Here is a 23,774-nt window from a genome sequence, read left to right as displayed (position 1 = left end):
GTGGCTCGTGACGCATCAAAGAAACATCAAGTCAGATGCTGTTACCAAACACCTTGACCACATTAACAGACAACGCAAGAGAAAGCGATGACTGATCAAATTCCTACCTTGTAGTTTTTGCTGATAAGCACTGTAATTGTTGTTGTGAACACTGTATGCGGACTAAAATGTTGTGCATACAAACGATGTTAATGAAGACTGTTTTGATGGATTCATATTATCACTACTTGTTTACTTTCATTAGATGTACGGTTAACAACACAAATTAGGGAATTTGCACCAAAAAAACAGGAATTAACACCAAATGTTCGTCCATTTCCAACTGAACAACCTACATCAGGGATTAGACCTTTGCACGAACGATTAGACAATTTGCAAGAGAGACAAATAAGTTAACAACAGAAATTAGAGCATTCACAAGTGTCGTTCATCTGCTGAACAACGTGTCCTCTTAAATATGCAAGTGCCCTCCTTCACCTGAATAAGGTGTCCATTTCCATGAGGAACTAGGGAATTTGCTACTCCGATACATATATTCACAACTGTAATCAGTCCATTTACATGTGCCGTCCTTGACCTGAACAGGGTGCGCATTTGCAAGGGGAACTAGGCAATTTGCTAAACACATACCTATATTCACACGTGGAATCAGTCCGTTCACATGTCGACTGGTCCAGCTGAAGCATGTGTCCGTGAGGGAACAAGTGCGGGAGAGCGCATTTGCAAGGGGAACTAGCCTATTTATAAAATACATACCTATATTCACACGTGGAATCCGTCCGTTCATATTGGCAAGGGGGACTAGCTAATTTGCAAGACACATACTTGGCTTCACATGTGGACTGATTCACCTGATGCATGCGTCTTCCTTAAGTGTGGGAAGCCCATTTACACGTGGGACTAGACAATTCGCACCATACATGCATATTTTCACAACTATAAATAATCCATTTGCATCTGACCTACTCGTACTGAAGGAGGTGTCCGTGGGTGAACAGCTGTGCAAGGGCCCATTTGCAAATGAGATTTGACAATTTACATACATATATTTACAACTAAAAATAGTCCATTTGCATGCGGACTGATTCACCTGGAGAAGCTGTCCAAGTATGGTTTCTTATACCATTTGCAAGTGACATTCGACAATTGGCAACATACATATATATATTCACAACTGTAATCAGTCCATTTACATATGACGACCTTCACCCGAAGAAGCTGTCCGTCAGTGGACAGGCAGGGGAATCTCCGTTTGCAAGTGAGATTACACAATTTGCAACATACATACAAATATTTACAACTAAAAATAGTCCATTTGCATGCGGACTGATTCACCTGGAGAAGCTGTCCAAGTATGGTTTCTTATACCATTTGCAAGTGACATTCGACAATTGGCAACATACATATATATATTCACAACTGTAATCAGTCCATTTACATATGACGACCTTCACACCGAAGAAGCTGTCCGTCAGTGGACAGGCAGGGGAATCTCCGTTTGCAAGTGAGATTACACAATTTGCAACATACATACAAATATTTACAACTAAAAATAGTCCATTTGCATGCGGACTGATTCACCTGGAGAAGCTGTCCAAGTATGGTTTCTTATACCATTTGCAAGTGACATTAGACAATTGGCAACATACATATGTATATATTCACAACTGTAATCAGTCCATTTACATACGATGACCTTCACCCGAAGAAGCTGTCCGTTAGTGGACAGGCAGGGGAATCTCCGTTTGCAAGTGAGATTACACAATTTGCAACATACATACAAATATTTACAACTAAAAATAGTCCATTTGCATGCGGACTGATTCACCTGGAGAAGCTGTCCAAGTATGGTTTCTTATACCATTTGCAAGTGACATTAGACAATTGGCAACATACATATGTATATATTCACAACTGTAATCAGTCCATTTACATACGATGACCTTCACCCGAAGAAGCTGTCCGTTAGTGGACAGGCAGGGGAATCTCCGTTTGCAAGTGACATTACACAATTTGCAACATACATACAAATATTTACAACTAAAAATAGTCCATTTGCATGCGGACTGATTCACCTGGAGAAGCTGTCCAAGTATGGTTTCTTATACCATTTGCAAGTGACATTAGACAATTGGCAACATACATATGTATATATTCACAACTGTAATCAGTCCATTTACATACGATGACCTTCACCCGAAGAAGCTGTCCGTAGTGGACAGGCAGGGGAATCTCCGTTTGCAAGTGACATTACACAATTTGCAACATACATACAAATATTTACAACTAAAAATAGTCCATTCGCATGTGGACAGATTACAGCCTAACATATCCTGCGACAGCTATAGTCACCTACTGTCATGAAATTTTTCAACTATTGACACCACTATACAAAATATAATCGAACCCACCACCAAAAAATCAAAATGGGTTGTCATAGCTACTTCCCCAACAACTCAACAACTACATAGTGGGGCTCATTTATGTACAAAAGTAGCTGTGTGTTGAACCAAAAAAATAAAAGACCATTTTCAGCAACAAAGTCACCCAGGGTTCGGGTTAGTGCAAATCTTTCTAGTGTGACCAGCTTCACCACATCCTGAGCAATGATACGCTTTCTTCTGCTGGAATTGTGATTCAATCCTCCTACCTCTGGGTCTTCCAGCACGCCGAGTTGTCAATGGTGGTTGTAGGAAGATGGTGGACGAGTAATCTTCATATCGAAGGGAATCTGGCCTAGGGATGTCATGGGTCTCAACTGGAATCATGAGTCTGCCATAAATTTTCTTTTGGGCTGAGAGTAAAAAGCAATCCTCGACATATGCATATATATTACCATATACCTTCTTGATTGCAGCACACGCATGTGGGCAAGGTAGTCCTGACATTTGCCAACCTTTGCAGGTACATTCACGTAACACAAGATTTACCCGCACATCTAGGTTTCCCCATCTGACCCTAAAATTGTTCATTCCATAATTTTGCACATCCATTCTTTCTGATCTGGCCACATGATCCATCAACTTTTCCTCTATCTTAGGTCCCACACCATTGCTCCAATTCGTCATGGCTTCTTTGCTGTGGTACATCTTGTTTGCCAATTTTTCCCTGTGCTCATGTATCAAGACAGCTATGTTGTGCTTCCTCTCACCAACAAGCCAAGCATTAAAGGATTCGGCTAGATTTGTTGTGATATTGTCCCACCTCTTGTAAGGAAATTTGCTTTGTGCCCAACGGTCAATGTCTCCATTTGTTTGAAGCCATTGTCCTAATTCTGGACAAAATGCCATTAGCTTTTCCATACTGCAATCAAAGTCTCTATCAAGTCTTGCGTATGCAATAGAATCAAGTAATTTTAGTGCAACTTCCTTTGTCTGTCCGCTGGTCCTCCTCTTTCCCCTGGTTTCTTCAAAAACTCAGCACTGTAATTCTCCTTCACATGACGGTAGCAAAAAGCATGTCGATCTCCTCCAAACACGGCTTGCACTGCACCTTTTATTGAGTTGTGTCTATCCGATACTATTGTCACTTCTAATGAGCCCGTAATATCCTTTATGTTACCAAGAAACCATGCCCAGTCATCAAGCGTCTCACCTCCAACAATCGCATATGCAAGTGGGAATAATTCATTATCCGCGTCATACGCTTGTGCTCCCAATAACGTTCCTTTGTACGGACCACTCAAGTGGCATCCATCCACATATAATACAGGTCTGCCACCTTTCAAAAACCCTTCTACACAGCAACCGTATGCAATAAATACAGCTTGAAATCTATTATCTGATGATGCAACCCACTTTGCTACCGTTTCTGGATCACTTTCCTTCAGCCTTTCACATATCCAAGGGATTAGCATATAAGACTCCTGCGGACAACCATGAATTTTTTCCAATGCTTTCTCTTTCGCCCTATATGCTTGTTGGTAGTTGAGCCTCAACCCATACTCTCTTTCCAAATCCCGTCTAATGTCATTTGGAGCTTTGTGCATGCAAGAAATCAACTCATCTATTATGACTGCTGAAGCAAGTTTGCACCTCTTTCTCTGAGGGACAACTAAGTTGTCTTGTGCATAATGCAAGTGTTCATAGTTAAATCTTCTCACAACTAGGAATCCATTATTCTCACCTACACCATATGCTGAAATTTCCCAGGGACAACCCTCTACACAGCACTTCACAATCATCTTATGCCTATCATTCTTTACGTACCGGTAACCAAACTTGTGTGCAAGGCTATACTTATATAATGCCTCTCTAAAATGTTCAGCACTAACAAAGGTTTGCCCTCTTGACATCAACAAATCTGCCCACTTTGATGAATTCATCACCGCTATTGGGGTTGGCAACGTTTCCATACCTACACTTCCTATCAGTGTTGGCACATCTTGTACGGAAGATATGTTTATGTTGTCTGTGTCTAGATCCAATTCCATTGCAGATACTGACATTCCACAAGGGCCAACCAAATCATCTAACCTGCATAAACAAATACAGCTATTCAGTATTACAGTTCAATTTATCAAAATTGGACATATTCTTTCTTATCCTACACACAATCTTAATAAAACCAGTTGAGAACAACTTACTCTTGTACACTGTCCAGCTGTGACACTTGTGTGAAGTCTTCTCATTCTCACAAACATAAACATGGCCACTACTATTGTTGTACTCAATTACTTGTCCAACACCAATATCGTCAACAAGATCCAAGAATGTATCCCGGTCAAAGCTAACTGTGTACTTCATTTTATATTCACGAGTCCCTGGCCACACATCATGAGCTACCATGCATTGTAGTTCTTCATATGTCATCCCTTCTCTAATCAATCTTCCAGTAATGATGCCCCCTTCATAAATGAATTTCCCTTCTGAGGTCTTTACAAAGTGCCCTCTAACATGAAAGATGCAAAATACTTGTTTCCTACTACTGCTAGCCATTTATCCTCTGCTGCTGCACATCATTCAAGTATGACACAACGTACGTTTACATCAGCAATTTGACAATTGACAACAAGAATTAGTATTTTCACAACATTATATTGCTTTTTCTCGCACACAATCAGAATTACCAAATTTACCATCGTACTATGTATTTTCACCATTCCTCTGCGCGTCTACCTGTCATATAACCCATTCCAGGCCACACACCCATTTCCCTTTCTTTTTCGCCTACCTATGTTCCTTCAGCAGTGCATTATTCTCAATATGCACCCACTTTTGAAAACATCACAAACACCACATCTTTAACAACTTAAAACAGCATCAGCATGAATTTCTCAAACCATAAAACCGTAAGATTTGCAACTCACTCCCAACCTACATGCCCATGCACTTAAATACTCATTTCTTCCTCATTCACCCATCACAACCCACCTGTGCTAACCGAATCACACCAACAAAACCGAAATTTTAACAACAAAATCTTACCTCCCACGCCAACCTGACGCTACTTCCAGAGAACACGCAACACTGTAGGGCACACTTGCGACTTCTCTCTCTTGCACCAACTCTAGCTTGGAGTCCGAAAGACGGCGGAGGGACGGACCGCAAAAGTGAAGCTCCGCCACTGCGTTTTCTCAGCTCATGGTTGTCAGCTATCTCCCTTCCGCACCGGCGCGCTGCATGGGAGAGGCAGGAAATAACGCCATCTCCTCCCTTTCCGTCTTTCTTCCGTCTTTTACACCCGCTGATAATATGTCTCATTTTCGGAGGAAATAAGTCTTCATTAGGGGCAGTGGCGTCATTTCGCTTGTGGAATTAATATCAGATTGGCCCCTTGGTCCTGCAGTGAGATTTCAGAATGTTTTGGGGGCTCTTTGAAATTTTTTGTCTTCTGCGGTCCTACAGTGAAATTTTCCCTTAAAATTAAGATGGCTTGTTAAACTCCGACAATGAACCCCACATAGTGGAAGAGTAGTTTAACCTATGTAAGTTAATTATTTTTTCTAGGGATTAAAAATGTAACTGGGATCTTACTTTCTTTTAATTACCTTTTTAAATCGCCGCTCAAGGAATTGGATTTGCTTGGGAAGTTTCGGAGAAGGTGACAATCGAGATTGTCGGCGGCTTCTTCCTACGCGGCATTATATAGCCGGCTTCTATTGAATTTCCGGCCCAAAAAAAGAAAAAAACTACTTGTGTTTGTATATTGTATTTTTTCCCTGTTTACAAATTTTCGCTTCCTTTTGAAGCATTGAATCTGTATTGGTGGGGAACGAGTTCAATCTACGCTAATTCAACTTTTGACTTTTCTGGGAATCGAAGATTTTGACATCGGTCTGGCTCTGCTAATTTGCAGTGTGCTGCGAGGTGAATCACTTCTCTCACATTTCTGCATTTATTGTCCTGAGTAATTCATATTTTCTTGTTCTTTGCCTGGAGTTGTGCATATTGTTTGAGTTGCATTTGCATTCGGTTCCTGCATGCTTCTCTATATGTTACTTTGGTCTTTATTAGCGTAAGTGGATTCTGAAAGCTTCCAATTCTGTTTCAGGGTTTAGTGACTGGGGGGGCTGGTTTGAATGTTGGATACCTGAATCTGCCCTTGCCCCTTTGGATCTACTTATGGGTTATTATTCATGATTGATGATTGGCACGATAATGGCATGTTGGTTTCCATAGAAGATATGTAATCTGGGATGTCTAGTTTATGAAATAGCAATAATAGATAGAGTCTCTGGGAGACATTTTATCATCTTCTTGTTTAGTAATTGGAACCATAGTTTAGTATAGCTGGAGCAGGTTATGGAACTAACTGGTCATAGGGGTATTATGAATGGGGAGAGTAAGGCCATGGACAATGAACCTTCTGCAAGCATGCCTCTAAGGCCGCGCCAAATCTACCCAACATATCCTGCAGGCTTAGTGAAGAAGACAGCTTACATATTTGACGGCTTAGGGAATTTTTTTAATAAGGAATGGGATCTAGCAGACCTTCATCAAAACAGGAAAAGAGAATCGGAGCTAGTAGATGGAAGAGGGAATGAATTTTCTTGGTACCATGTGGAGCTCCCAAAAGAAAATCAGAAGTTGTCACAGTCTGCACAAGACTTAATTGGTGTTCTTTGCCCACCTTTGAAACTCCAGGATATTCTCTCCCTCGTCAGCAATGGACCCTTTTGTGCACATGTTGATGGGGCACTTGTATTCAGGGTTAATTCTCCTGGTCCTCCCAACAGTGACTTTACATTTAGGATTGCTGCTAGAGTCACAGAAAATTCAGTAATTACTGTGTCTTTGGGGCGTGTTCCCCGATTAGGTTTCTCACGGATGGGAGAGTCTCTTCTTTCTGAGATTCCTAGCGTGGAAATTTCCCCTCATTTTGGAGATCAGCAGAAGCAGGGGAATGGCATTGTGATTAAGGAGCATGTTCTTGAATTCTTATTGACTATGAATCATTCAGAGGAAGCTGACAATCCAGTTCCTAGATCTGTCTCAAACCTTGTCGTTCATATAATTGACACACACGTGGATCAGCTTCAAGATCTTGTGACTAAACTTGAGATGGAGTTGGACTCTGTTGAGCTAGCCTTGGATAAAGGTAATTTCTGTCAATGACATTTTGATCCCAATGTCATTGCCTTCTTTATTTGCGAATATTAGTTGATGAACAGACTTACTAGTACTGATTATCTCATGCAACCAATATGTAGTTGCTGTACATTTCAGCAGAAGTCTTAAGTTTATGCCTTCTGTCACTAACTTCATTTTGGGGTATTCTGCGTAATTAATTCCGTATCTATACTTTTATTTATTTGGAAAGAAAATGGATAAAAACTTAACAAACAAATGACATTATAAAATGTGATCATCAATGTGTCAATTGTCAAGATCTAAATATTTTAGTTCTAACTGGACATCTTAATTTGATCTTTTAAGCAAAAATGTTTTGACTTGACTGATTTTAGGAATCCACAGTGCCTTGGAATGATGCTAAAAGAAACCTTTAACATATGTAACTTCATAGGTCTTACTATTTATTAGTAACAAGGCATCCAAGATCCCAGTCAAGCATATGATTGTCACGAATAATAGGGATCTCTTGCCCCTTACAAAGCATTTGGGAATCTGACATCCTGCTTATATTAGGTTTTAACAACCTATATCCTTAATCAAGAGTCATTTTTCTTGTAACTATCAGTTGTCATACCAAACATGAAGATCTCATATCCTTACACCTTATATCTTCGGATTTTGCAGCCACATAATTGATTATGCTTGATATCAGTGTTTCAAGCAGCTCCTAAGAAAGTTCATTTATCATCCTTTTGTTTTGATGTGATTTACTATTTATCTTCAATATTGTTTTGACATGTTGCAAAAGTATTTTCATCTTGAATGACTTGGGTTTTGATTAATGTAGACTCCAAAAGTTTTCTTTTTTTTGTGTTTTTTGCTTCCATGTTCGTCCCTTAGCACATCCTATTTAAAATTGTGTGGTGGAACTGAATCTGAGATAAACTATTTTGCTTGGTTGCAGGTGGTTTTGCTTTGAAGAAACAAATGCTGGATGATAGAAGATTTCCCAAACTGCATCTGGACTTGCAGCGTCTTCTTCAGGTTGTTCTTTGTTCCCCTTAATTTCTTTACCATTTTTTTTAATCTATTTTGCACACGAAAAGTTACAGTGTTTTTGCCATCCTTTGATAGGCGTATTAGAACTCAATTGGTTATATAGCTTGCTTTTTTGTGTTGGATGGGAAAATGTGAAGTGTGAACCTCGTTTCAGTTTTAATACAATAAAATGTTAGCCCTTTGCCATCTTAAATAATTTTAGCATCAAAATTTTGCCTTGGAACATCTATAAAAAGTCTAGATTCATGGGAGTGGACCATTTCCCTGACCTGGAAGTGAAGCAATTTATTTGCTCTGCTTGATGGTAAGGTAGGATCTTATGTGACGGGGAAGGATTTCTTCCACATTTCTAGTTATAAAAGCAACATTATATGGACAGAGCTACTTTTTGGTTTTGACTTGAATTTAATCAGGTGATTTCTCACGGAGAGCAAGTATTTTTACGAGTCAGAGAAAAATGCTCTTTAAAACCATGGTTTGCCAATGAAGACATTAGCTCTCTTGAAGAGCTAATTGGAAGATTAAAGAGGTTGAAGGAGAATGTCGGATTCATAGTGAATCGTGTAACGGCAATTCAGGCAGGTCTTGACAGCTGGCAGGCTGAGCAAATAAACAGGAAACTTTACTATCTTTCATTCCTTTCAATCATATTCCTCCCATTATCCATCGTTACTGGAGGTTGGCAATCTAACTCTTCTTTTAATTCTATCAATCATATCCATAGGCAATAATGTTGAATGGTTTTGGTTCCCATCCCACTGTCAATGCAGTTTTTGGCATGAATGTTGGAGGAGTTCCTTGGACTGGCCAAAACAATCCCGAGCTTAAGGATGGTTTTCGCAATGTTATCCTGCTCTGTGTTGTTATGGTACTACTTGTGCTACTTTGCTTCCTCTTCCCGGCTCTGTATACCCGTATAGCTGGTGCATGGCGGAAAAAGAACGTTCTGGGAAGAAGCTGGTCAATTAATAGGAAGTCATTTCTCAGAAGACCTCTCCATATTGGAGATCAAGGGAGAGGAGGATACCTTAGGATTTGACGATGAAAGGTTTTGTTCTTTTGAAAAATACCATCCTGGTCACAAAATCTCTTCCTTCTGTTTTCAATAATGTCTCGCGTAGAGGGTGAGTTTCTTTATCACGGGTTTTCAATGACTCTGTTGAAACAAAACAGATAGATGAACTGATGATCAGCTGCCATGTATCTTGTGATAAAAATAATAACAGCTGCCACGTATAGAAGAACCGGAAGCCTCAGAGATGGAGGATTCATGAAACAGATTCTTTGGTTGATGAAAATGTAGACTTGTGATCAAAGTGAGCCTATTCGTTCATTGTTCCTCTCTTGTTCAGGGGAAGGGGATCTATGGATACATCATTTTTTTCTAGATCCTGGCAGCATTTTCTTCCTTGTACAGTGTTTTGTATGAGCTTTATCCAAGCCTCATCCAATGGAAGAACTGTATTTGTTTCTTCACTCTGCCCGTTTGGATTTGCTATTTCCAGGGACGTATGATTATCATTCCATAGGTTTTGTACGGCCTGTGGCGGCTTAAAATGTGCTTGAAGAAGTTGATAATGAGATTATACATCAAAATAACTAGCAGATACAATTGAAGAATGGAGGCAAGTTCATGCTAGGAGATGAAGTAAGGATTTTTGCATTGCATTTAAAATGACCTTAGTACAATATTGAAATAATTTATCAAAGGCACTTTGAGTTTTTGGCCCCTTAGAAAAGAAATTGAAATAAACTAATATCAAACCGTGTGATTAAAACCCAATACTTCTGTTGCCTGTGATCATGAGATTAAAACTAAAGTGATACTTACCTCTAGTCTTTAATATAAAAGCTAATTTGACTTTCAATTTGATTCTAAATATAATATTACAATCCACTTTGTATCTCGTATTTATTTAAAAATAGTCATTGTCGTGGTTGCATAGGTTAAATATTTTATCAAATAGTAGTTCTAACTAATACACTTGATTAACAAGAGTATTTTAGAGAAGACAATACCTATTTATTATTAATAACTAACTTAATTAATTTTTTTAATCTACTTAAATTAATCGATCAATTCTTATATTAAGAACTAGAGGTAGTATCTTATACTTCAAATCCTCAATCACGTGAGACATCTAAGTGCTACATTGCTGTTGAGCATAATTATCATATTGCTCCCAAAATGCAATGTACTCCTCCAATTATTGACAGAAGACCTACTCTTTAGTACAATTTGTATTGGTGATTTTTTTTTTTGAAGTATTATCCTTATTGCGTTAGGGCAATCATGGGAATTAATCTTCAAACATTTTCTTGCGCCAAGAAAATCATATGATGTCAAAATTATAGTGATCGTATAGTACTTAACTACTAGGAAATTTTTTTTATTATTGTAAATAAAATAATATTTTGCCTTCACTTAATATTTGATTGTAAACTCGAGTTTCTTCCTTCCTTTCTCACCACTATTTTATTGGTAATTATAATTTGTTACGTCAGTAGGTACTAATGACATTTGTGATATCGCCGACAATATTTAGGAGACACCAACAAAATATACATGTTAATGAACATTCTAAAATACATCCATACAATACAATCGTCAACGATATAATTAATAAAGAAACATATGTAGTAGGGCATAAAGTCAACAATAACATAAAATAGTTATTCAGTATTTAGTAAAATTGGGATCCCCGACAAAGAGCCTATGAAGATGTGTGTATGTGTTGCTTAAAGGCACATCAGCAATCACAAATAATTGTTGGGTCGCAGCAGCACTCGTCCAAGAGGCAACAACAACACAGAGCTGCTAAGCTGCACAACAAATAATAAAAAATTACTAAATTTTATTTATAATCATAAATATATATGTACTACCTCTGATCCTTAATATAAGAACTAGTTTGACTTTTAATTTAGTCTTAAATATAAAAACCCAATCTATTTTGTCTCTCATATTTATATATATTTTCAAAATAGTCCTTATAGTAATTGCATATGTCAAAGGTTGGGCCAAATGGTAGTTTTAGTTAATACATGATTAGTAAGGATATTTTAGGAAAGATAACACCTAATTATTACAAATAACTAACTCAACAAACTTTCTTAATTTGCTCAAATTAGTTAACTAACTCTTATACTCCTCCGGTTCTTAATATATGATCTAATTGTTGAGTTAATTTTAGTCCTAAATATAAGACCTATTTCTTATATTTATCAATTTCTTCTAAATTACCCTTATAGATCTCCCTTAACCATAATTAAGCAGAAGTGGGTGATAGGATATTAAGAAAAATGACTATGGTATTTTAGAAAAAATATGTCATATTTCTTATAATTAACTAAATTACCTAATTTTTTTAATCTAATCAAATTAGTTAAATGAGTTTTATATTAACAACCAGAAGAGTATTAAATACCGGACGTAGTATCTTTTTGGGCAAAAATATGTGTATCCATCTGTATGTATCCTTTTAAATCACATACCAACCCTCAAGGAATCCACGCTCTGGCCGATTTTTTGGCTGTGGTTGCTCAGCGTAATACTGCGGCGGTGCCGCCACCGGCGGTGGCCCCTGATAAGGACCTAAAACCAGAACACAAAAAAAAGTATTCAGTATTACTCTAATTAACATATACACACTCATGCTGATTTCAATTTCAAATCATTTATGGCTTCGTTATAGAGACAGAAAGATTTAACAGCACAGAATAAAGAAAACTCAAAATTTAAGTAAAAAATAAGAAGAAACTACTTGAAAAGAGAGAGGTTTATATATATCCCATTAGGTTATACCTTGAGGAGGATAAGGGTAGCCATATTTGATCTCACTCATGGCTGCAGCAGGAGGCCTATGAATTGCAGAACTTGACGGTGAGCTTATTGGAAGAGATACAACTTGGGGATGGGTGAAGGAATGGTAGCTTTAGACCCATATATACACACATTCCCACAGGTGTGAAAATATTATAAAGCTTTCTGGTAAAGGAAGATGGAATAGAATCAAGAAGTAGAGGGATTGAACAAGAAAGGTCTGGAATATTATCTACGCGTGTGGAGTATATATATGTGATCTCTTTAAAGTGACTAATTATTATTATTATTATTATTATTATTATTATTATTATCTGATGTGATTATTTATGACAGTAATCTTCCACCCACCCTTCGTCTGCACATGAAGAACATTACTACTAATTTTGACAATAATTGAGTAACTTTCAAAGGTGGATTCTGGAACAAGGGCAAGCAAAGAACATTATTATTACAATTATTATGAGTAGAATAATTAAAGTGGAATTCTTATTTGGAGGGATCTGATTCCCACAATATATATGAATGATATTCATTTCACGGAGTCCACTTGTATTTTTGCTTAGAAGCTTCGTTGAAGGGAGTGGGATGTGAACAGAAAAAGAGAAGAGTCACACGGGGGGTTGTGGGTTGTGTGTAGGTAGAATAAGGTGCCAATCTTAGCCAACTGGCTTTTCAGCCGTAAGTTGGAATATGTTCCTTCCATACCCTCAGAAGTTTTTACACTTCAAATGGAGATCTTGTGTCCCTGCATGTCTCCAAGGAATCCATAGCCCATGGGTACAAAACACTCAAACCTTCGTCCATATCTTTATACTGCATCCGTTTGCCACTCAATATAAAATCTAATTGATTGACTTAAGGAGATTTAAAAAATTATTAAATTGCTTAATTATAGCATATATTATATGATTTCTTTAAATTACTTATGTGGATCATTAAATTATATATCAATTTATAAATAAGACAAATTAGTTTGGAAAAAAACACTAAAAAATAATACTCCGATCCTTACTTCTTTAGGAGTTAGATAACTAATTTGTAAAAAATAGAAAAAGTAGTTAAGTTTATTTTCTTAAAAATGGAAAATTCTTTTAATATATGCAACAAATAGGGAGAGTTTAGAATCAAACTCATCTTTTATAACTGTTACATTTAGGACTAAATAAAGTACTACTTCCAGTCTTTAATATAATAACGAATTTAAAATCTAATTTGGTCCTAAATATAAGATTCCAATCTTTTTTGTCTCTCATATTTATTCATTTTTTCAAATAGTCATTATAGTAGTTAAGCATGTTAAATATTTCATCAAATGGTAGTTTCCACTAATACATATGATTAACAAGAGTATTTTAGGAAAGACAATACCTATTTATTATAGATAACTAATTTAACTAATTTTCTTAATCTACTTAAATCAGTCAAATAACTCTTATATTAAAGATCAAAGCTAGTACTATGTTTGATTCTTAATATAAGACTTCGTTTGACTTTTATTTTGGTCCTAAATATAAAACCTCATTCCATTTTCTCTCTCATATTTATGTATTTTTTTCCTCAAGATAGTCCTTCTAATAATGATAGTTCTAGCCAACACACTTGATTAGCAACGATATTTTAGGAAAGATAACATCAATTTATTATAATTAATTAAATTTATTTTTTTAATCTTCTCAAATTAGTTAACTAACTCTTATATTTAGATTTAGAAGTAGTATGATTTATCAGTTGTAACAATACATTCAAGAAGCCCATTGGCGTAGACTTGATTGATCACTTTGTGTTGATTTCTCCAAGATGCCCATTTTAATTATTTGCATTGAAACCATTCAAGTGGCAAAATTCTTCCTTAACATATGTAATAAATAAGAAGAGTTTAGCAAAATAAAAAATAAAAATTTAGAGATCTGATTAAATCTTATATTCATAACCAAAATAAATATATTTACTAAATTTTGTATTTAAAATTGTAGGAAGTATTATTTATCACCAATACAACTTAACTGAGTGTTTAAGTGGGCCGTTGACATGGATCTTGTTGCTCACTGAGTGATAGGTTACGCAAACTTAAAAAAGATTATATAAAGTAAAAGAGCTATATATATATATATATATATATCTCCCTCTCTACAAAAGGCAATATCTTGTTCAAGTTTTATAAATGGAAAAAGATTTTGTGATGGATTCCTCTTATTTAAGAACTTGGTTTGATAATATTTTTTTAAATAAAAAGGCATACAAAATATTCCGTATCCAAAAGTTATAGTACGCATAAGTGTGAGTAAATATGACATTCTTTTTTTTTTTTTAATAATCGAATACGTAGACTGGGTATCTATAATTCATTAGGTGATTTTAAACTTCAACATTTGATGAAGAAAATGTAGAATAATAAAGATTATATGCATGGAATAAAGCATTACAATCTGACATTTTGCTAATGAATGGACTTTAAATTTTTAATAATTTGCACTAGAGATATACAATTTGAACTTGTCATCTCTCCTAAATTGTTTAAATATTCCTTGTCGCTAATTCATTTAATTTACACCTCATCGATTCCTCATATTTTACAGTCAACGTAGCTATAAATGTTATTCCAACCTCACATTTGTGGCTCATACGCACCATCTTAATAGCTAAGACAGCTAAATTTGTCATCTTTTTTTCACATGAATGATGAAAAAAGGAGATCGAGATTCTTTAAATTGTAGCGTAAGTTATATACAATTTTTTTTATTCTTTAAAATTTGAAAGGACTCCCTAAATGCTTATTTTTGTGTAAATAAACTCTTAATATTTATTATTCCATTATGTTACTAAAAATATAATATTTTACTGCCCAAATAACTCCTTAAATATTTTTTGGTTGACGACCTCTCAAATCTTAAATTATCCTATGCATGCAACCCTTTTTTTCTTTTGACCAGAATCCTATGCATGCAACCCTAGTTCAAGCTTCGGTGGGGTTTTATATAGCTTAGCTAAATAATGTTACATGATAATTTAGGACAGCTCATTCCTTTTCTAATAATTCTCCTAGTTCCAAGAGAAAAGTGATCATTTAGTTTAGTTATTTGGAAGTATAACAAATTTAATCATATATCGTATTTAACTGATTAGGTTAAAAATAATAAAATTTCGGATTTTCTATGATTGAGTAGTTTTGGACTTATCCTGATACAGTTCTCCTAAATTTTTAGGGACAGATTATATTATATTATATATATTGTCATATATTTAAAGAAAGAATGATAAAAAAAAACAAAACTTGTGCATGATATTCATTTTTTATTTTTTATGTCTATACTCTATAATTATTATGCGTCTTTTTCATATGTAATTGTTTTTTTTCCCTTAGAAATTTGTCGCCGTTACTATTATAATTGTAGTTTGTAGAATATATACATATCGACAATCATAGTACTTTTTTTTATAGAAATATTTAATGGAGTTAATCCCATTTGAAATACTATCAAGTATTCAATATCATCACCTCTCCTGACAGGAATTTAAATTTTGGTTCACTGGTCATGAGAAACCAACTTTTTTCATTAAACCCAAACCCAGGGTCAGTCATAGTACATATTAAACCAAAAGGATGCTTATCAGTGGACGAACCTATGACATTGGGTTTAAAGTCAAGGCCCAAATTTAGTTTCCTTTTGGGCCAACTGAGGCCCAAGTATAGGTTAAGCATTGTGGTCCACGTCGTTACAGTCATGTCAAAAAAATAATCATGTTAATAAATAATGAATTATAGAATAAGCCTGTTCTTATACTTTTCTTTTATATAATATATATTGATTATTTTTTATATAATATGTTTTTTTTAATTTGTGATACTTCAATTTAAATTATAAAGGTCTCTATATAGGATAATTTTTTTCCAATCAAATCTGATAAGTTTTAAAATATATAATACTCCTCCGGTCGTTAATATAAGACCCATTTAACTAATTTGATTAGATTAAGAAAATTAGGTAGGTTAGTTAATCATAAGAAAAGTGATACATTTTTCCTAAAACACTATAATCATTTTTCTTAATACCTCATCTCCTCTTCTACTTGATTATGGTTGAGGGAGTATCCATAAGGGTAATTTAGAGAAAATTAATAAATATGAGAAATGAATCCTATATTTAAGACCAAAACCAACTCAATAATTGAGTCTTATATTAAGGACCGGAGGAGTAGCCAATCATAATCAAATCATAGTATAATTTTTGTAAGAGGCAAGTGGCTTATAAATAGTGATAAGATTTAATAGATATGACTTATTTTGAGGTGCATGTTATTTTTGGTTGTATGGGATCTTTTGATATGTCTATTTAATTGGCGTTATGATTTGTCACATCAATAGGTTTTATGCTTGTGATATTACACAAAATTAACGTGTAGAAGACATATACTCAACCGCATAAACCAGTAATTTAGAATATATTCTAATTTGATATAAGAACAATAAGCTATATATCCCGTTTGATTTACTTTCCTCTTGTTAGATACGGATGTTGTGGAATAAAATATGCAAGTGAAAAATGGTTCAAGCCAATGAATATGAGTTCAGGATATAAATTTGTCTAATATCTCATGAAATTGCAGGTTTAAATTTTAGATCTCCGATTTAAAACACAGGAGTTATGAGAATTTATTTTGGTTTTAAGTGTGAGATTTTATATTTTTATATTCATTATTTTTTCTAAATTAATTTATTTAATGTATAAATTAATATATAAAATGTCACATGGCAATATTCTAAAAAAATCATATCACATTTTTTAAAATTAAATTTAAATTTTTTACTATATTTAAATTAATTAATAGCTTTTACGTTAAAAATCAGAAGAATATTAGTAAGGTACGGATTTCATTAGTTGGTAGTGATTTGTAAATATCAATGCAAGTTCCCCCCCCCCCAAAAAAAGCCACGAGACCTACCTGACTTAAAGTTTTCATAACCAATCCGCCAAGATATTTATTTTTTTAATTAAAAAGAGGTAAAAACAAGTTTGAAGCTGTCATGGAACATGCGCAGCATATTTCTTGGATTACAACTTGTTGGTTTAAAAATTGAACCTTTAATGATTACTTCATTAATCACTAATCTCATTCCATGGAACCCACTTAAGGGGCAAACTTTGCCTTTACTCTTCAATTACAATCTTTTTTCTCATAAATTATGATGCTATTTCATGGAAAGCATTATAAGACGAGATGAGTCTAAATCAATATCGAATTTATGAATCTTTGATTATTACGGATTGGTAGATTTCATTAATTAACAGATAAACATAGCTTAGAGGATAATTAACATGCAACCATTTGGCTTATTCCAGAGCCTTCCCTAGTCAATTTTATTGACTTATTAGCTCATCACAATAATTGGTGAGATTTGTTTTGGCCAATCATAATTATCGGTGAGATTATTATCTATATACCTCCCTTGACTCGAGAAATATTGCACTCTGCTTAGCCTTTTACTCAACAAAGTTCAGCCTATCTTTGCCTTTTAACGCAAGCTACTTTGTCTCCCCCCCCCCCCTTTTTTCCTAACATTTACTCCCTCTGTTATGAAATACCCAATTTGAAATGTTTGTGTTGGCTCCGAATAATTTTCATTTTAAAATATTAATCATTTGTACTTTTACAATTTTACCTCCAATTTCACTATTGCCTTAAATAGTGAAAATTACAATTAGTGAAAATCAATTACTTAGGAAAAATAAATAGGAATATTTTAGTAAAATATTGTTGAGTTTTGTTATAACGAAGAATATTTATTAGTTTTTTTTAATCTGCATGCATAATTTTAAAATATTTATTTTGTTATAAAATGGAGAATATTTGTTAAGGAAAACAAACTTTCTTTTTGCCAATGGTTAAGAAAAACAAACTAAAACTATTTAAAAAGACTCACTTATAATTTAATTTCTGCATAAATACCAGTACTGACTTTTAAAAATCTTACAGCGAAATTTTTATAACCTTAAAAAAAGTTTGCCATATGAAATAATGATGCACTAAAATTTAAAATCTATTCATACGTAGTACAAATTGTTTTAAAGTGTAAAGGTTGGGGTGTTTATTCTTAAAAAGTGCTTTTTAAGAATACCCACATGCCACAACGCCTAGGTCATCATGACCAATAGTCTCTAGAGAATGACATAATCAGAAGATACTCATCAAGGGATCCCAAATAATCTCCTTTTATTCCCAAAAGAAATATTTGTAATCATATTGCTGTTTAATGATTTTTTAATAATAATTTTCACAGATAAATTTCTATTTGAGTAAATGTTTATATGTAATTTCTGCATTTTGTCGCGTCTTATTGGTTAGCCCTCTATTATTTTTAGTAGACAAACATTTAAATTACAAGGCACAATAAAATAGTAAGTTGTTTTGATAATAGAATGATAATATTGTCAATCAAAATAAAACTCAAGTCAAGTTTTTATAAGCATGAGATCCATTTATCTAACTAAGTTCTGCCACACTGATTATTTTTTCTTCTGGGTTTGACAGGACTCGAGGGTTAGGTAATGATGACCAAAATAATAAAAAACACGTAACGTGATTTGGCTAGATAAATGAACCCGTTATTTATGAGGAGAAACATAAGATTAACTTATCCTAAAATTGATAAATCATACCATAATACATGATTAATGTCCTAATTAAATTTGTTTTTAAAACTCTGTAGAGGGCACAGGCCTGAAATCTAGTTTATATGTATATATAAATATATATGTCAATCAAATTAAAATAATAAATAATACAATAAATATTATAGTAATATATTTTCTCGGGGCGGGGGTTGTTTTAGCTTTACCAAAAAGTCACGGGCAAATACAGCGAGCAGCACGTTGAATCCTTTAGACCATTAGGCCAAGTTGCTAATCTTTCTTAACCTATTCTTCTTCATATGAGTTTTTTTTTTTTTAAAGTTGTGTTTGGACTCCTTACACATTGTCAAGTCTCAACCGAACATGTGTCATTTCAATTATTTAGACAAAATCTAGATGGTTCTAATTTTATCATCATCATCATTATTATTATCATAACCATATTTTAGTTTTTTTAAAGGCAAAATTATATATAACTCCCTCAATTTTATGTTATAGTAGCACATAGATAATCTCTTTAAATTTTAAAACTTTACAATAGATCCTTCCGAAATCTTATATTTATGCTAATAATTCTCCCATTAACAGTTTCGTTTATTTTTTATCGGCTTATATCTCTTAAAATGTAGGGAATTTATAGACATAAAACTCCAAACTTCAGAGGGTTATATACACATAAAAATATAATTTAAGGAGGTAAATAATTAATAATTCTGGTTTATTCATACATAGTTAAAAGTTTAGGTGGGTTCACAGTAAGTTTTAAATGTTTAATGAATTTTTTATACTTGCTTCAAAATTGGGAGAGTTTTATGTGATTTAATTTTTTTCCCCAAAAGATAAACTCTACAAATCTTCAGAGACTCTAAAAATTATATGATACATATAATAATATTAAAAATATGAATAAGCTCAATAAATTTGCATGGCTTATTACTAGGCCTAAATCTAGCTAGGCCACAATTATATCTTCTACATTAAGAGAGAATGTGAAAGTATCCCTGAATTGATATTCTTAATATTCTTCAACCACCTTGACTAATAAATATCTCTCCAATAATAATACTCTTGAAATTATGGAAATCTTTCAAGAGATTTGGAAACTGAAAGAGATAGAAAAATGGGAGTAATAATAAGATTAAGGCCAGCTTTATAATTAAAAAAAATGGGGAGTTAGGAGAAATGAATGAAAATGAGAGGTGTCAATTTAGCCATAAAAATGAGTAACATCACATGGGCGTTATATATTATAGTGGTCCCAATCGTGATAAGCGAAGTCAAATAAATGCAACAACTCTATTTACACTTTCCCAATCTTTAGTGGCGCCACGTCCTATCCAATTATCTCATTTAGATTGTGACATTCATTGAAGAACCCATTTCCACACTCTTTCTTTATAAATATAATGCATATATTCTATAAATAATATTTGAAATTGGCGTAAATATGAAAATATTTTGTACTTGAGGATGATTTCGTGTTATATTTGGGTTTGATGAAGTGTATTAAATATCATGAATCTCTATCCAGAATATTAATTTTTTTTGGGGGGGCCAACATCGAGAATATTAAAACTGCACTCGATTTAATGATTAATTTAATTAATTTCGTTCGATGAAAAGGTTGCAAATTAGGTTTGGATTGGTTTAAATTTAATGATCAATTTAATTAATTTTGTTTTGTTGGTTCACTCTTTGTTTTTTAAGGTGGTTGAAAATTGTCAAACCAAATAATGAACCATAGATGGAGTACTCGTCACTGACCATCTAGCGTATAATATTACGGACAGGTTTAAAATTAAGTATTCTTACGGTGCTTATTATAATCATCTAATAACAAGTTAATATAAATTAATAAAGTTAGTTAAAATTAATTACTTTTTGTAAGATACTAGAATTATTCCGAGTAAAGTCATGAATTAAAGAAATTTTGCTCATTAGTCTGGAAGTTTTGCAATTAGTTAAAAATATTGGGTAGAAAAAATTAATAATATTTTAGGCAAAATTTGCTCCTCTAATCTTAAATATATTGTAGTACAAATTATACTACAAAATTGATTTTATATTTAGAAATGAAAGAATATTATATTACGAAGCATAGGAGAGATTCTTGTAATAAGGATGGAGAAAATATTTTCACTTACTTTCAATGATTGGTTCGAGCCGTCTAATTCTTGCACCTTTTAAATAAAATCTTATGTTCAAATTTTGTACATAAACAAAAATGTAGTTGAAAATTTTTTGTATTAATATGATTGGGAGGAAATAGATCTAAATTAGCTGAGGGCCCACTACAATAAATTGATTGATTGATATATGTTGCTAACAAAAATCTGGTCATGGTTATTATTTAAAAAAATATTACTTTACTAAACCCACAGGAAGATGGCTCCCACTAGTATACAATATAGTACTACCTCCGGTTCTTAATATAAGATTCTGTTTGATTTTTATTTTAATCCTAAATATAAGACCCTAGTCTATTTTGTCTCTTATATTTATATATTTTTTCTAAAGTAGCCATTCTAAAAATGATAGTATAGTCAATACACTTGATTAACAAGGATATTTTAGGAAAGATAACACCTATTTAGGACAAATAACTAACTCAACTTACTTCCTCAATCTCCTCAAATTAGTTAACTGGCTTTTATAATTAGGACCGGAAGCAATATACTCCCTCCGTTCCTTATTATAAGAGATAAATAACCAAATTATGTTGATCAAAAAAGCAGTTAAAATTAGTTAAGAACAATCAATGTGTAAAAAGTATAATTTTTTTCTCAAAAATGCCCTCATTAATAAGGAGAGAGAGCATGAGAGAGAACAATTAAATTATTAAAAGAAAGAGAAGTGGGAGGGAGAGAGAGTGTGAATTAGAGATAAAATAAATATGGGTAAAATAAGAAATCAACACAAAAAAGTAGAGACAACTTTTAAGTGTCTCTTATATATAGGAACATGTCATAAACATTAAATGTCTCTTATAATAAGGAATGGATGGAGTATGATTAATTGAATTGAATTAGAGACAAAATTTGAGGCCAAAGAATGCAGTTGGGAGAGGAGTAATTATCAATTTTAGGTCAAAGGAGAAGGTTGTGGGTGGGGGCAATAATGAGGGGCCTTTGATTCTTGGGAAAATAACAGATTTTGTGTGAGAAAACTCCGGCTGTTTGTGCTCACTTTTCCTCCATTAAATGTTAAAAAATACACAATGACTTTGAATTTGAAAATAACATTGGAATTGGACTTACTCATCCAAAACTACCCCTGCCCCATTAACTACTAATTTTACATGCATTAAAAAATACTACTGTTAAAACAATATTAAATAATAAACTATAGGAGCCACGGTAGGGCCTCAATCTTATGACATTAAAAAGGTGTTTGGATGATATGAGAAGTGTTTCTAAAAAGTATTTTTTCACAAATCAAGATAAACTTCTCTATATATTTATTTCGTATATCGTAAAATCACTTCTGAAGCTATGGTTTGATTTCCATTCAAACACCTCCTAAAACTAAACCCAAATAATTTGAATAAGGAGATAAAAAAACAAGGTTTTTTTATAAAATTAAAGAATAACAATTGGTTATTCTTTCCATTTAGGCCAACAAAATTATCCTCTTTTTTATTAGAGACAGCTGTCAGACACTACATTTGAGCAGCTCTCCTAATAAGAATTCAAACATTAGCTTACCATATTATAAGGGACTAAATCTTTCTACTAGACTTATCCCGTTGATTAAAATTACCCTCTCTTATTTCTTATAAAAAAAGGTCAGGAGAGAGTCCAAGATAACTAATAACATCACGAGCAACGTAAAAAAATAAATAAATTATACTAAGATCATAAGTAATAAAATGTGTTTATTAAACATTGCAATGGCATTTTCATACCCATTATGTTGATGATGCATGGATTTCAAGGACATTATCATGACTATATTTTAGTACTTTAATGTCTATCTAGTTTTTCTTTTCCTCATACAATGCACGAGATAAATAACAATCGGATGAAATTTTTTCTGATGAAGGGTATATTAGTTAGAATAGGAATTTTAGGTGAAAAATTCTTAAGATGCAATCAAATAGTAAAACATAGAGATAGAGTGGAGAAATAAAAATAAAAATAATAGTGAAAAAATGAAGAGAGGCAAGGAGTTTAATGCAAACCTTATTTTTTTTGTATGTATCTTATAAATAATGCTCCCTCTCATTTTTAATATAAAAGCTAAATAACTAAGCTGTAAATATTAAAATAATTAGTCACATTAATTATTTATAACAAGTGTCTATTGAACTATTGGTTTTTCTAGAATATCTTTTTATTATATACATTATAACTATACCTTGATGAAAACTCTCTATGTACAGGCGAAAGAAATAATTTAAAAAAATATAAATGTAAGAGGTAAAATAAATTAATGTCCTTTAGAATAAAAATAAATTTTTATGTCTACTCCCTATATTTAAAATTGGAGCTAATATTTTATAAAAAGAAATTGCGTTAATCGTATGGTACAACTTATAAGATTTTATAAATATAATATATAAGCAGAGGTTTTAATTATCTGAGTTATTCTCTATATATAACGTTGAATTGATTTTATTATGGCAAATATTAAATAATCTAGATCTTTCTTTTATAGGTTTGCAAAGATCATGTGACACCTGTGGATAAGTGTTTTTTTTTTTTAATTGATCCTTACATTTTTTGTTTTCATGTGGAACTTTTCATC

The 23,774-nt window shown here is 33.2% G+C and overlaps 2 protein-coding genes and 1 long non-coding RNA gene across 4 annotated transcripts; 1 reads left to right on the top strand and 2 right to left on the bottom strand.

Moving 5' to 3' along the window:
• Positions 1–3,355: 3,355 nt before the first annotated feature.
• On the bottom strand, positions 3,356–5,702 carry LOC114758502 (uncharacterized). The gene is made up of 3 exons (XM_028947551.1): positions 5,440–5,702; positions 4,594–4,890; positions 3,356–4,475 (listed from the first exon to the last, which is right to left on the bottom strand). Exons 1-3 carry the CDS (start codon positions 5,700–5,702, stop codon positions 3,356–3,358), a joined length of 1,680 nt encoding a protein of 559 aa, XP_028803384.1.
• Positions 5,703–6,200: 498 nt separating this feature from the next.
• LOC114758499 (zinc transport protein ZntB-like) lies at positions 6,201–9,957 on the top strand. Of its 2 annotated transcripts, none has more exons than XM_028947549.1 (5): positions 6,201–6,308; positions 6,493–7,539; positions 8,479–8,558; positions 8,987–9,251; positions 9,344–9,957. In XM_028947549.1, the coding sequence occupies exons 2-5, from the start codon at positions 6,744–6,746 to the stop codon at positions 9,610–9,612; spliced, it is 1,410 nt and encodes a 469-aa protein (XP_028803382.1). In that variant the 5' UTR covers positions 6,201–6,308; positions 6,493–6,743; the 3' UTR covers positions 9,613–9,957. The 2 variants fall into 2 exon arrangements, with proteins under 2 accessions (XP_028803382.1, XP_028803381.1); XM_028947548.1 differs by having other exon boundaries at positions 6,201–6,348.
• A 1,157-nt stretch (positions 9,958–11,114) lies between these two features.
• Positions 11,115–12,542, bottom strand: LOC114758507 (uncharacterized). The gene is made up of 3 exons (XR_003741812.1): positions 12,379–12,542; positions 12,069–12,168; positions 11,115–11,396 (listed from the first exon to the last, which is right to left on the bottom strand). It is a non-coding gene; the product is annotated as an uncharacterized LOC114758507 (long non-coding RNA).
• Between the last annotated feature and the right edge of the window lie 11,232 nt (positions 12,543–23,774).

This window comes from Neltuma alba, unplaced genomic scaffold (assembly GCF_004799145.2).
Source record: "Neltuma alba isolate B1F8T4 unplaced genomic scaffold, ASM479914v2 tig00010707_pilon, whole genome shotgun sequence".
In the NCBI taxonomy this organism is placed as follows: domain Eukaryota; kingdom Viridiplantae; phylum Streptophyta; class Magnoliopsida; order Fabales; family Fabaceae; genus Neltuma; species Neltuma alba.
This window is presented reverse-complemented; position numbering and strand designations above follow the sequence as displayed.